Consider the following 15,763-nt stretch of genomic DNA (forward strand, 5'->3'; position numbering starts at 1 on the left):
TAATAGTCAGGTGTAATGGGTGAGATTGGACCTCCAGTCCTGGTTTTGAATACCTCTTCTTTTTTTAATGGAATCTCCTTGAGATCAGCGGCTTCAGAAATACTGAAACCAGCTCGTGTGGCAACCAACAGCCAAGACACAATACTGAGATCACATATTTTTCCCATTATGATATTTGATGTGAAATCATAAAACTGAAGTTCTTGGCTTATATCTGCCTGATATTATATTGTGCTTGACGGTTCCACTTGACCATGAAGATGGTGTTGGACTCGCTGATGCAGACTGCTGTTCTCTGATGACTTGTGACTGCAGCTGCTCAATAGTTCAGGACTGGAATTCCCATATATAGTTTTGTACAACACATTATGACTGGAGATCAAGCCCTGCTATTCATTATCACCTAAATGAGGATGGGTTCCTGTTGATTTTGGTTCCTCTCTACCTATTGCCATCTCGGAGTTTTTCCTCGACACCGTCGCCCTCGGCTTGCTCAGCACAAAATCTGGTCTGCTTTAGCTTTGCATGCCCAAGATTAATACCATACCTGATGATTATTATTTATACATGATCTCATTTCCAAAATTTTTTTTATTCGGTAAATTTGCTTTGCGACATATAAAATTTTATTTAAATGAAATATTATGCACTGCACTGTTGCCACATGATGAACAACAACAGGTATAAATTTTCCTAGTAGTATAAAGTTTACTGTATGTTTCTGTAAAAAATTTAAAATTATTTAAAAATAATTTAAAATTACAATTTAAAGGACAGATAAAGATCACAGACTTAGTGGCTATTTTAATATTATTAGTTTAAGTTTGATATGGAAAATTGTTGTTGGCCTTACAGAGAATTGTGTGGAATATCTAAATAATTTTACAGCAGTGACTCATTGGCCTGGCGGGTTGTAGAATAACACCAACACAGTCCCGCATGATAAACTCGGTGCCTACAGTATATGGATGGCCATGTATCTGGAGTAATCTGTGATTAAGACATGAACAGCTGCTAAACCTCATCTGCGTGTTTACTTCCCACTTCCACTAAACACACTTGATCTTGCATCAAACATCTCCCGTTTTCTGCTGTTATGATGTTTGCATCTGGTAATAGATGACTCAGGATCCCACCCATAAAAACCACATTAGGTCCAAAACATTTACCACGGAGTGTGGGAAACAAGTGACAGGATAAATAAGGAAGTCGTCTTTAGGGTTCAATATCCAGTCTGTCAAATCATGGATGCAACCTCATCTGTGACAAAACACAGTCATTCGTTCAGGGAAGAGTGCTCAAACAACATGCTTGAAAAGTTCATGAGCTCGATTTTTTTTTTCTTTTTTTTTTTTTAGCAATAGCACACTTTAGAGTGCCAGCAATTTACCAGCGAAACACCCGGATCCAAATTCCTGCTTCAAAAGGTCACTGTGAGAGTGATGCATTTCACAACATGGGGCACAGGGTTCATGGAGAAGAAAAGATGCATTAGACAGAATCTATTGCTGGTGGCAAAAAAATCATTTCATTTATTCTGCCACTGGTATAGAAGCCAATAGTTTAAACATTACATTCACACTCCAGTATATACAATACCTTCACTGGGGTAGTAATTTATCTTTCTTGATAAATGATGCTGCTGAACATATTTGTTTAAGAGGTTCTTCACTTATTGAAGTTTAAAACAATTAGCCTGGCATCATATCCATCAATTCATCCCAGTACAGGGAAATCGATTGACTGAGGATGCGGCCCCTTTAGCTTATCCTTAATAACGGTTTACAACTCCCAACTGCGGTATATTCAGTAATATCATATTGGAATAAAAAATAAACATTTTATACATGTTTTTTTATAAGGCTTATAAAACAGACAGGTGTAAAAAAATAAAAATAAAACAAAAACCTTATGGCAATCGGATAGCACCCGTTTAGGGTTTCATTAAAATGAGGAGTCGGTTTTGTGTGAATCCACAGATATAACTGGATTAGAAATGTACATCAGATAACACAGCCATATTAAAAGAAGTGACCTGTCCTTGTCTCTTTCACTCTCTCTTTATTCGTTCATCCTGTCATCAAACAGGTTCTGCAGCAGAATTGGCGGAAGAGTTTCTTCTCACACAGGCGGTTAGACTTCACCATGTCACAGAACACCTCATCCGCTTTCAGAAAGCAGAGCAGAACACAGAGAGAGAGAGAGAGAGGGAGAGAGGGAGAGAGAGACAGAGAGTTAGACCACTTTTTCACTTTAAACAAAATATCATATAATCATTATCAACCATCTCATCTAAATCTACTACAGTATCACAAGTGTTAATTATAGATAGATAGATAGATAGATAGATAGATAGATAGATAGATAGATAGATCGATAGATACTTTATTGATCCCAAAGAAAATTCCACATATCCAACAATAACACAAAGACAGGTTGTAGACACTGTACATCTTACATATATGTACATATAGGTCAGTAGACACAGGCTAATGTGAGAGCTGACCAAAAGTTACTAATGCAATGCTAAGAACAACAACAAACAAAATTACAAGATATATAGGAAGGATATAAATCACAAAATTTATGGATGCAGTGAGAGAGGACATGAAGCTAATTGGTGTGAGAGAAGAGGATGCAGAGGACAGGCTTAGATGGAGGCAGATGATACACTGTGGTGACCCCTAATAGGGAACAGTCGAAAGACAAAGAAGAAGATAAATCACAAGTTAAAAAAACAACAAAAAATAATAAATGAAATGAAGTTAATTGCCGTGCAACCTTGATGTGGAATTTTATGTGTGGCAAAGTGACAACAGTGCAAATAGTATTAATTGTGCAAAGAACTGCATTAAAAGTGACAATGAAACCGAGTCTCACAGTAAGAGTTTACAGTGCCAGTTTATAAATGTCACATCCCCTCAAGACATTACACCTCCATGTCCCCTTCCACTGAATCCTTACTCCTATATCACCCATCAAACACGTCTGGATTACATCCAATATAATCCTGCCTTTGTTATTTCTGACCTCGACTAGGAAAAACTAAAGAAAACGCACCCGTAACTAGAAATCCCTAGAAATACTAGGCATATTCTCCTCAACTTCGAGTTCAGTAAGTTAACATAAATCAACATGGCTGCACACAGCACTGCTAACCTTTAAACAAGTAATGCTCTGTATGAGAGTCCATGCTTCTTATCAATCAACATACAAATATATGAGCCTCGAAAACATGCATCACTGAATATACATTTCACTGCTTTTCATCATTCGTCACGGTTAGATAGATAACTAATTGAGGAATTCATATTTATTCTCATTTTGTAGCTTAAATGCGTGGAGGTTGAAAATGATAGAATTTCGGGGCACTGACTTGACACTACTGAAGAAAGTGAAATGCAGCATAAAGTCAGTTCAACATCTCAGTTAATGTGCAGTCTTGCCAACTTGTTCATGAACATCCTAAGGATTTTTTTTTTTTCATAACTTCTGATTCTGTGTTTTGACTCTTGCCTTGTTATTGAACTATTCTTTGCATTTTGTCTTCGTCTGGGCTATTTCTGTAATATTGTACATAATTCTCTTTAACTAGATTCTCACACAAAAAGGAAGTGCAAATAACATCTGGCTGGGACTGATTAAACCAATTTTATTCCTGTCAGTGGTATCGTGAAATGCCATGGTACAAACTTGAGCATACCACAACTACCATGTGTTATTCAACACAAAACCCTTATTATTTTAAACTAAAGTCCTTAATGAGTGGGACCAAGTGTGTTGAGGGTAGGAAAAACTTCAACCTGTTCATGGCAGGGAGTCTTTAGAAGACAAAAATAATTTAGTTTTTTTATAATCTCAAACAATTAAAATTCACAGTTGATTCTGCAGATGGCACAGTGGCTTAGTGGTTAACAATGTCGCCTTGCACCTCCAGGTCTGATGGTTCAATTCCTACATCAGGTCTGTGTGCGGGTTCCTCCCAGTATTCCAGTTTCCTCCCACAATCCAAAAACATGTAGATTAGGCTAACTGGTTTTCCCAAATGGGCCGTAGAGTGTGTATGTGTGTGCCCTGTGATAAAGTGGTGTCAAGTGAGAGTAAATTAGTTTGACCATCACAGTCATAAGTGCTTGTTGAACCTTTACACTTACGTAGACCGTCATTCTTTTGGAAAGGCTTTCTATTCGATTTTGGAGCATGGTTGTAATGATTTCACAAGAGGCAATGTTTAGTAAGGAGATCTGGAGTGCACTTAGTGTTTCAGTTTATCCCAAGGACCTTCATTGGGGTTGAGGTCAGTGCTCTGTGCAGTACGACAACCACTCCTTGTGCACAGGGGCATTGTCATGCTAGAACAAGTTTGAGCCTCTTAGTTCCAGTAATGGAAATGTGTAAAGCTACAGCATACAAAGGCATCCTATGCTGCAAACATTGTGGTAACAGTGTGGGGAATAACCATATATGGGGGTGATGGAGAGGTGTCCATAATTCCTTAGTCATATTGTGTATATATGGAATGGAAACGTATGTTAAGGAAGCAATGTAATAGCACTTATACTAAAATATAGAGGTCAGGGGTAGTTCGGTGGTTAAGGCATTGGACTACGGTTCAGAAGGTCCCAGGTTCAACTCCCATAACCACCAAGTTATTATCCCCCTTGAGCAAGGCCCCCAACTGCTCAGATGTCTAATGAGATAAAAATGTAAGTCGCCCTGGATAAGGGCATCTGGCAAATGCCTTTATGTATTTTGCATACAACCTATGTATTGCGTGAGCTACTGTATAAGCTCTATAACTATTTATAGGAACTTAAAGGTCCTCAAACATGTTGTGTCAGGTAAATGCTAAAAAGCTTAAACTGAACAGCTCGTCATCCTATTATGTGCCTATTATGTTAATATCTGCCTTATTGCCTGACTGATATTTGCAGTGGTGTCTTGCTATTTACAATTCTCTTCTCTTTTGCTTCCTCTCATGCCCTGCCTATTCTGTCTCCACGCTTTCTCTCTTTGGCCTGGTCAGCCCAGCTGTGCTGTTATGTAAGTCTGGATAAAAGAGATTTTTTGGGTTAGTGTGGGATAGAATTTTCTCAAAGCAGCATTGTGGGCACCCTGCTGCACTGCCTATTCACATCCTCTTATACACCATACCCCCTATTATCCAAATCCCTTGGTTCTTCCTTGCCTCTCACTTGTTGTAAGTCTCTCTCTCTCTCTTTCTCTCTCTACCATACCTTTACGTTCCTTACTCTCTTCAATAAAGTCTCTCTTTCCTTTGTGACTTTTCTTCTTGTTCACTTTTCTGCCTGCCTGTATTTCGCTGTCTGTTTTACTGTACTTGATTTTCTCTCTGTCTATTGAACAAGTCTTAGGAGACACAGCTTCCTCCGGCCATAGTTGAGTCATCTGCAAGCGGCTTTGTTGGAGACGATTTAAAACTCGAGTGGCCTCTAAAAGCTCTCTGGTAAAGAAGCCGCAAAAACAAAGCTGTAAAAATGGTGTGTCAGAGCACGGCATCACATTGCAGCTCTCCAGCGCTGAATCCGTGCCTAGCACAGGTCTGTGCCATTAAAATCCTTCCTTACATGATTGCTAAACAAGTAAAAAAAAAAAAAACCTCCAAATTTTCAATATTTTCAACATATTCAACATTTTTCAGCCCCCCCGTACACAAGATAAAGCGGTATAGATGATGATTGAGAGTGAGATCATGACTGGTCAGATGTTTTAAGTCGCTAACAGAACATCTGGCCGGCAATTTTAGATTTTACTACACCATGCTGAATGCTCAAATCTCGTAACTTAAAAGGTTTACATGATTTTATATAAGGTTTAACAGCACTACTCAGACTGTAATTCAAGCTGTAATGAGGGATAAGTTTATATTAACATCAACTTATTCTGCTAAATTATTATTTGCAGTAAAAGCTAACAAAAAGGGACTTTTTGATGGATGATCCCAATAATTTAAAATTACTCTCCTCAATCATTCTCTATACTGCTCAACCTGTACCCGGGGGTTATGGTGGGCTTGGAGCCTATTCCAGGGTATTCGAGGCACACGGCGGGATAGACCCTGGAAGGGGTGTCAATCAATCACAGGGCACACAAGCACACACACACACTTCATACACTCACTTACTCATACACACTACAGGGAAAATTTGGAAATGCTAATTAGCCCAATCCGCATGTCTTTGGACTGTGGGAGGAAACTTGAGTTCCCATAGGAAACCCTTCACGCTAAGAAAGAACATGCACAAACACAAAGGGGATGCATAATCCAAAAGAATGTTTTATGAACCTCAAATCTAACAAAAAAAAAAAAAAAAAACATTTGGCATGTCATTCCTCAATAATTTAAACACTGTAATCATTGACAAACCTAATAACAGAAGGCAGATGGCTAGATGCAACATCACCCTGGAATCTTTTCATATAATTGTCGTTTCAAAGTACCGGGTAATTGAACACATTATTCACTTAATTTGTCATTATGGAGAGATACTTTAGGTTTAATGAGCTCAATTCAATAACAAAATTAGTAATTTACAGCAGTAGCCACTTGTCAAATATTGTGACAAATAAGAAATTAAATGAAAAGAGTCAAAAAGAGTCTGCAATATTCTGGTGTCATTTTCTCCGTCCTGGTTCCTGAAGATCGTTTCCCTTCTATGCTGTAGTGTGTTCGGGAGGTAACCTCAAAAGCAGGGACCAACACGACTGAACAAGGGAGTTAGAAGAGCGGAATCTGTGGTTGTCTTTAAGCTCACTGGAGGTGGTGCTGGAAAGGATGACCTTTAAGCAAAATGCTGTCCATCATGTCCAACACCAGACACCCACTGTATGATGTTTTTGCTGTGCAGAAAAGCATGTTCAGTGGCAGACTTCTATCACAGAAGTGCTCTACCGTTCCCAGGGCCATATGCTGCTTTAACAACTCTTTATGGTGTCTGAGGACGTGATTGGAATTCTGGGTGGGATGGTCCATCCACCACTACTGCTCTTCTTCGAAACAGACTCAGTGTTCATGGTTATATTTAGCTATTCATCGCGTACCCTAATCTGCATTGACTCTCTTTTTACATTTCAGTCTTGCACCACTCACTTTTTGCACTGCTGTGACTTGAACTGCTCTCGATGTGCTCTAGTCTAACACTGAATATCATCCTCATTTGCCTCAATTTCATATATATTTATCTTTCTTTCTTTCTATCTGTCTGTCTATCTTTTTGTCTGTCTGTACAGAAGATGGTTTCTCTACTGCTCCTGCCTTCTTCTCCATTGTCCAACAGTTTTCTATTGGGTTTAGGTCTGAAGATGACCCATGGCTCCAGAATCTGCATAGCATCATCATATAGTTAATTTTTCTATAGTTTTTTAGTTAAGCAGCACAACCCTTCAGCCAGACACGCTAGAACTAATTAGTAAAATCACCTGTTTTATACTCTAATACATGGCATGCTTCTGCCCACCACTGGATAAAAATACAACGATCTATATTCAGTCAAATAATGAGATTCATATACAGCACACCAAGCCTGCATCAACTTCAATTGACTAGTAAAACCCAATAAACTGCCCGAGGACATGGCAGTGTCACTTTCAGCCTTCCTGCTGTGTGCCCTTTCCCCATATAAGCAAAAAGTCTACAGACGGAGGAGCTTTTTAAAATAGCAAGGAGTGCCGGAGGCGATATATCCAACAGTGCACATGAAACATATCAACCAAGCAATGCGGTTTCGCAAAAAGTTTTAAGCCTTGCTAAATCTTCTGTGCTTACTATTGTTACAGGTGGCGTGGAATATGCAGGTTCCGCTGAGCAGGCTGTATCCATCTCTGCAGTTTGTGCATCTTGTTCCAGGGCCTTGGCACCTGATACAATTCTCCTCACATCTGCAAAACACAACATGCAAATCACACACATGTGAGTAAAAACTAACAACATTTGTAAACAGCTTTCACTTCATAGAACATTTTTCACATTTGTCTCTTTCTTTCTTTTTCTTTTAAAAATCTAAAAAAAACAATCAACTTTAACTTCCTATTTTTCATGGATGAACGAAGCAAGGCAATAAACCTGGAACATCATGATATTAATATGGATGAGGGCATGGGCTGACCGAGGCTGGCACACTGAACCCTTCTGGCTGCTCCACTGATTCTCCGCAATTGGTATGATACACACATTCTCACACGTTCGGATATAAGGCCAGGAGGCAAGAAAATCATATGATGAGAATAAGCTTATGGGATTGAAAATGTTGAGTTAAATTTGGCGAGGCAGAAGGTTTGTTTGCGGAATCATTATTCATCATAATGCTTCATCCAAAATGTATTACTAGGATGAAGCTAGTATCAGCCAGATAATTCTATGCAAACAGTATGTTATTTATTCCCCACTGGACCATTCCATGTTTGCGTAGACAAATCCAATTAAGAATGCTGTATGTTGTATTAAGATGGCTTTCTGCTGAGATTATTTGACATCGTAATCAGCAATGGGAAACTGTGGTGTTTGTCTAATAACTAGGAAAGAGAAAAGCCTTACATACAGTGGCGTAACTAGGAAGTAATTTCAGTAGGTAGATAGGGAAAATATGCTAAAACATCACAGTGTGATAATGTAAAGTTAAACTGATGAATTTGACACATTGTCCAGTTTACTGGATGCCAAGACAGTACTAGCTACACTAGCTGGTGGAATTTAGAATTTGTCAGTTCACTATTTGAAGCATGATCTATGAGGCATGATTAACAATGTCAAAAGGCAAAATAACACACAGTGGTTACAGTTTCTATAAAAAGATTATTGTGTTCCTATAATTGCGCAACCAAAAAGTGTTGGCAGTGTTATCTCCCCTGTTAATCACAGTGACATTAGCCATTTGTGGGCATCACTGAGCTATTAGTGTATGTTAAAGAAGGCAAAACATTTTCTCCCGAGGGAGATGTGCTGCTATGTGATGCTGATGATGCACTTGGATGGCTTTTTTTTTTTTTTAAGAGGAAGCACATGTCAGCTTGTACCCTTACTAGGTTCTATATCAAAGGACAAAGCTGTCTATTGAGTGGGAATTGACCAAGACTAAATCTGCAGTAAAAAAAAAAAACCAGGAAGACAAAATTGAAGGAAAAAAAATGCAAATAAATAACTAATATGCATAACATGGGGGAAATTATTCCAGATCTACTGTAATGATGCATAATTCTATTTGGATAACCCTACTTTTCAAAATACACAAATACAGCCATGTATACTTCGCACTTCATTGTGTTTGTACATGTACTGTACTTTGCATAATGACTGTAAAGTTGACTCTAATCTGATATACTAATCTAATATTTTTACTGTGCAAAAGTCTTGAGCCACATCTCATTTATTACTTTCTTACTTTTTTAATCGATTTTGATTTGAAAAACAAATAAGTCTTTGTTTACAAGTACTGAGTATCATGTATCACGCATGCACTTCTTGTTTTGACGCCGGGCGTCACGTGATCATAACTGAGCTAATGTTTTTTCTCTCTTGCGCTGCAGAATTGTGGGTAATTGTCTCACCTGCTCGCTCTTAGGGCGCGTCTCTAACTGGCATAATTAACACGCGTGTACTGTTTACTATAACAATGTGACCACATGTGTGTGCGTAAACCATATTTTATTTTGTATTTGTATGCGTGTGTGTACAGCCCGCATCCAGAACAAATTATGCTCATAATCCAAGGTTCCACTGTACTTTACTTACAAAGAGCGTGTGTGTGTGTGTGTGTGTGTGTGTGTGTGTGTGTGTGTGTGTATGTGTGTGAAGCAAAAGTAAGAAGAGAGGAGGAATCAGCCCCTCCCCCTCTCCCTTTTCTCATCTTACGGAGTAAAGCTTTCTCCTCTCTTATTTGAGTTTCACACACACACACACACACACACACACACACACACTAACGGAAAGACTGTTTTATCGGAAAAATTAGCAAGGAACATCGTTAATGACACTCGCGCGAGCGCATACTAACGGAATAACTGCTGCAAAGTAAAATGAACCTGCACTTTAAAAAGAATTGCGACAGAGCAGAGTTGTTGGTGTAGAGCAGGGTGTGTGTGTGTGTATCTATGTATGTGAAGGCGAGAGGAGGAGGGGGTTGGGTGTAAAGGCGAGAGTGTGTATAAAGGGGCACGGTGTAAAATTATGTGCGCGCACACATAACGAGATGCTGAGGGAGAGAAAGAAAATGGATCTTTAACCTCTCTAATGAGACTTTCTTTTGCTTTACATGCGCACACACGTGTGTTATAAGAAACAGTACAAGCGTGTTACTCACAATGCAAGGTTCCACTATACAAAAAAAAATATATATTTTTTAAAATGTAGCTAGTATAATCTGGGTAAATTAATGCAAAGTCTCTAATAAAGCACTTTTACAAACACCCTGAAAGTTCATAAATTGAAAAAGCTCTAAAATTATGATCTACTTTATTTAGCAACAAAATCATTACATTTAAAGTAAATATGTGGCAGGTGCACCAGGACAGGCTGCTGTATGTTACGCTAGTGTTGCAGGTTCAGTTGTGTGGTCTGAACTGTACTGTACTTCATATTGGCTACTGATGCAGCAGCGGGAAATAAAACCTCCCACAAAAAACTTTGGCGCATACATTAACATTAATGCTTTCTCGTCATGACCTAGGGGAACAGTCACACTTTTTATGGTGTGATTGTCGTTCTTGCAGACGTACACGGTTTTGGCCTTTTTCTATAAATTTTTTCCTCAGGGTCAAATGCGGCTTTTATTTCATGGCTGTTTGGTATTGTCACCCCTACTTTGTCCCTCACTCACTTTGTCTCTCTCTCTATATATATCTTACACACACAGGATTCACTTTGCTACATAACCTTTTCATTCCTCCAGAAGAGATCATTCACAATCCGTGACCTTCTTTGAAAGCTTCTATTCACTTTGAACATATTTCAGTAGACATCTTTCAGTAAACCTCTCGATTTATAAGCCAGAGGGTTGCAGCACCTTCAGTTCTTGACCATATACTGACCTGAAGTGACCTGAAGTGGTGATATTGCTGTAAATTCAGCCTTTCTGTAGAAGGTGGTTTCTGATCACAAATCTCTAACTTAATATTTTTAGGGGAAAAATAGAAAGAAAAGAAAGTGGTACACAGTGGTGCAGTAGTTAGCATTGTTCCCTCACTCTGCTTCTGTTTATTCTTTTCGAAGCGTACTCTTCATATGAGTTTTTTTTTGTGTTCCTCTCATTGATTAAGCATGCAGACCCAAAGGTGGGACTCGAAGGCCACAGTGCTAACCACTACCCCACAATGTACCAGAAGATTATATTATCTTATTATATTATTAGTGCATATCCCTAAATTGCTTAATAACTTGAAATAGCACTGACTTTTACTGGGTTTGAAGTAATTTATTAAAAAAATATATGTTTCCCCTTACTGCAAATATAGATGATCAGTCATGAGTCATGCCCAATATTTGCTTCTTTAATATTGCTCTGCAGCCACAAGACTAATGGAGGTGATTTTAGTCTAGTTTCACCTGATAAGTACTTAAACAATTCTTCATAAACTTGCTACAGACATCATTAATCTACATAACCTTGTTTTAGATAAAATTGTCACAGCCAATATTTACAAATTTAAGTTCATTTTCTCTTCTACTGTGTCTGTGTTGTGAACAGGACCACATATTTTTGGTTGTCGGAGATGGCTGCTTCACAGAGCGCCCTGCTCATCAAAAAGGTGGGCAATCTTATTTATTACTCACTCACTCACTCTCACTCATCGTCTAGACCTCTTTATTTTGTATAGGGGGTCGCAGGGGACCTGGGCCTCCTATCCCTGGAGACTTGGGGCATGAGGCAGGGTAACCCTTGGACAGGGTGCCACACACACTCACACATGCATTCACACACTACAGGCAATTTGGGAAAAGACAATTAGCCTAATCTGCATGTCTTTGGACTGTGGGAGGAAACCGGAGTACCAGAAGAAAACCCACCAAGCAGGGGGAGAACATGCAAACTCCATGCACACAGAAACGAGAATCGAACCCGGACCCTGGAGATGCAAGAAGACAGTGATAACCACTAAGCCACCATGCCATCCATCCTATGTATTTATTTATTTTTCTCCTATGCCGATTCTATTATAAACCATAAGAAATGAATTGGGATATGCCACATACCATGTACCACTATGAAACTAGGTCAAAGACCCTACAAATGATTAGTTTGGTCCATTTTGTTTCTCTTATTGTATGAAATGCCCATGTTTGTGGACGCTTATATATGATCAGGGAAAAAAAATGATGGAGAGCAAGCAGAATGGTGCTGCTGTCATAAACCCTGCCTGTTTTACAGTTCCTAGTATAACAACTGCTGCTTGTGTGTAATGTTTTTCTTCCTAGTTCATCATGTGCTTCTTTTATTATTTAGTTTTAATTTTCCTAGTTCATTGTTTTTTGTTTTGTCTAGGACTGTAATTAGTTAATCGTGCATTGTGTATATTTTTGTTTCATGTTCTTGGTTATTGCATGGTCTTGTTTTAGTTACCTTGTGTGTATTTTCCTGGAATTCAAGTTTTTCATAAGTCTTTGTGTATGTGTATCCAGGAAACTCCTTGTTTTTAGTAGTTACAGCACAAAAAGAAAAGCAATCTTTCGAAAAAGAAGCTGGCAAACTTCGCGATTCTAAATGAGCTACTGGTGACTGTAATGACGGAAAGACCAGCATTGACAAAGCAGGTACTACGTGGCATAGTCTGCTTAAATTTGCTAAATAATTCCAAAGAACAATGCGTTCTCTTATACCAGCTTTTATACCAAGAACCACAGACTTAAGTCTGACATTTGAATCAATATTTATGCAGGCAAATTTATGCAGATTAAGCAATTACTTAAATCATTCCTTTAGGTGTGCCATTCTTTATTCAAATCTCCTGAATGTCTCTGAGGTTGCCATAGTTTTTCAACAACATCTAGGCTATTACCTTTTAAAATCAGGCACAGATTGCTGCTAGTGTAATATAAAAGCAAGAGAGTAATAAAAAGGAAGAAGAAAAAAAAAGACAGACTAACACTGTATGATGATGTATAAACGACAAGCATTGAAATAACCCTTTAACAGGAAGAGCCATAAGAACCAAAGAGACACATTTACATTTAGGCATTTGGCAGACGCCCTTATCCAGAGCGACTTACATTTTTATCTCATTACACATCTGAGCAGTTAAGGGTTAAGGGCCTTGCTCAAGGGCCCAACAGTGGCAACTTGGTGGTTGTGGGGTTTGAACCTGGGATCTTCCGAACCGTAGTCCAATGCCTTAACCACTAAGCTACCCCTGGCCCAGAACTGACACTGAACTACATCTCTCATCAGTCACAGCTGGTCACATGTCTCTGATTATAGCTGCACCAGGTTAATGTTAATGTCTTCTGATTTGTCTCTCTATTTCATTTGGTGGTTTTGTGTTTAACTTTGGTTGGCTTTTGTTGTCCTTTTGCTATTAGTGTGGTTCCTGTTCCTGACCTTTCTGTTCATGATGTGATCCATCAGCTATCTTTAAACCTGACAGAAAGCAAAACTGTGAAGGGGATGCATTGGATCCTCAGTTACTTGAGGTAATGAGGATAGTAGACAGAAGGAGACAGCGGAGATTCTGCAGGTCCACGGGAAGTGAAGGTCGGAGAATTAGCAGTGTGTGGATCAGCTCCTGCTTTGGCTCCGCTTTAGAAGTTTCCAGGTTGGCTATAGTCAGTCGGTCAGCCTCCTGAGTTTAACCGGGCCTGTCCCCTGATTCTGGTGAAGACATTTTTGCCCTCCTGCCTTGATAAGGAAGCCGTGAGATTTCAAACCACACTGCGCATTTTAGTTTTTTGGCCAGATCGGATTTGCATGTCATCATTGTTCACATTAATAATGACGATTTCCTTTTTTTCCTGACTCTAATGTATATGTTTTTCTGTTCTGAAACGGCATGCATGTGCAGATCGTACGTCCTTGCTTGCATTGGGCTAAAACACCTCATATTTGTGTGGCCTCTAATTCATTTCAAACAACTGATGCAATTGTAGCAAAACTATGCTTGGGATTTCGCTCTGGAGGATGGCAAGCAGGATTTGTTGAAGCTTAAAAGAAGGATGAAAGCCAGACACCTCACTTTAGCTGCCAATGCTGACTGATGATTAACATGCAGAAGCAATTCCAATCTAACCGTTCCCATTCAAGTCTCGTGACCAGGTCTCGGATATATATCTGATATAGGCCTGCAAATGAAAGTGACTCAGATCATACCTGAAAAACATGAGATTTGTGTTTTCAGGCAGCCAGAAAAAAAAATCTGATCCACTGTATGTCACAAATTGGATTTGGCTAGGTAATGTGAAAGTAGCCATGGAGCATTGACAACTTCGCCGTTCCCTGTGGCTGTGTAGTGATCAGCAAACCGGATGCTAATGGCTGTCCGAGACCCACTTTCGACTTCAGGATTATGGTGTTCTTTATGTGGTACATTAGCCTACTCCGATCCACAGCTACTAATCTATGGATTGTTCCTGAGCTGGCAATACTGTGTCTTAAACAACAATGACAATGTCCATCATTGCTAAAAAAGTGAATGCAGTTCATGATAAAAAAAAAAAAAAAAGAAAATGGAATGTGGTCATAGCCTTACATTACTTCATAGCTTCAGTAAAAAGCAAACAAAGCCAAATCAGACTGGCTGACTGACTATAATGGAAATAAACAAATTTCTCAACATATTCCTTAAACAGCATTAAATTAATTATAAAAACTTAATCACAACTCCAACAATTTAAAACATACAGTCTAATCACGGAGTACTCTTTAACAATGGATGATGAAACCCAGTGGCATAATTATGCTGCAAATAAAAGGCAGCTTAACTAGAAATCGAATAATCAATCTAGCAATAATTGTGTTTCTGTTATCGCAAAATAATCCTAAATAGCAGCTTCATTCCTGACGATGTTTTCAGGCTACAATAAAAACCAATTAGAAAACAAATTATAAACCGTCAGATCTTAAAATAAATACATGACACTGACTTGCGGCACATCCGCTGCGGGAATCCTATGCTGTCGCTCGGGTAGTGCCCAGGGCTGCACTTGGGCACGCACCGCCACTCTTCTTGCAGGAAGTCACGGGAGCAGTGTAGACACTCCTCCATGCCCGGCCCTACGTACAAGAACACAGGATGGATCGATAACATTACGACAACAACGTTGATCTCCTGATCCTATAACTCTTTACTATGTCTTCATTAAAAATATTATAGACAACATGATACTGAAAATGTAAGATAATTCATTTTAAAGCCGGGGGGCTAAATTAGGGATTATTTGCTTTACTGCTTGGGAAGGAAAAGTCATAAAGTGCTTTAATTACAAATGTGAAACCTCTTTCCAGAGTACATATCGTCACAAACACACATCCAATATACATCCTAACACACTGTGCACTTTAAGTCAGTGATGTGAGAAAGAGCTTTCACTGAACTAATTAAGCTGTACAGTCAGAACATTATCCCAAGGGAAGACACACACACACACACACACACACACACACAGACACCACTGAGCTGGTTTAATCTATTGCTAAATATTCCCCCTCAGTGCTGCAGGTCAGCAACATCAGGCATGTCTAATACATGGACTCACAGGCCAAAATGCCTGGTATCTGCCCGTTTCGCGTGCGCAGGAGTAAGTAATGGTTTAAACTAATTA

General features: G+C 39.0%; 1 protein-coding gene across 1 annotated transcript in view; it reads right to left on the reverse strand.

Annotated features, from left to right (window-relative positions):
• Positions 1-1,501: 1,501 nt before the first annotated feature.
• pcsk6 (proprotein convertase subtilisin/kexin type 6) overlaps positions 1,502-15,763 on the reverse strand; it is an 88,183-nt gene continuing 73,921 nt past the window's right edge. The window contains exons 19-21 of the mRNA XM_053513624.1: positions 15,086-15,215; positions 7,787-7,899; positions 1,502-2,167 (exon numbers count right to left, since the gene is read on the reverse strand). Coding sequence (XP_053369599.1) covers positions 2,070-2,167; positions 7,787-7,899; positions 15,086-15,215 — 341 coding nt within the window. The 3' untranslated portion in view covers positions 1,502-2,069. The remainder of the gene's footprint in view (positions 2,168-7,786; positions 7,900-15,085; positions 15,216-15,763) is intronic.

Source organism: Clarias gariepinus, chromosome 15 (genome assembly GCF_024256425.1).
Source record: "Clarias gariepinus isolate MV-2021 ecotype Netherlands chromosome 15, CGAR_prim_01v2, whole genome shotgun sequence".
Lineage (NCBI taxonomy): Eukaryota > Metazoa > Chordata > Actinopteri > Siluriformes > Clariidae > Clarias > Clarias gariepinus.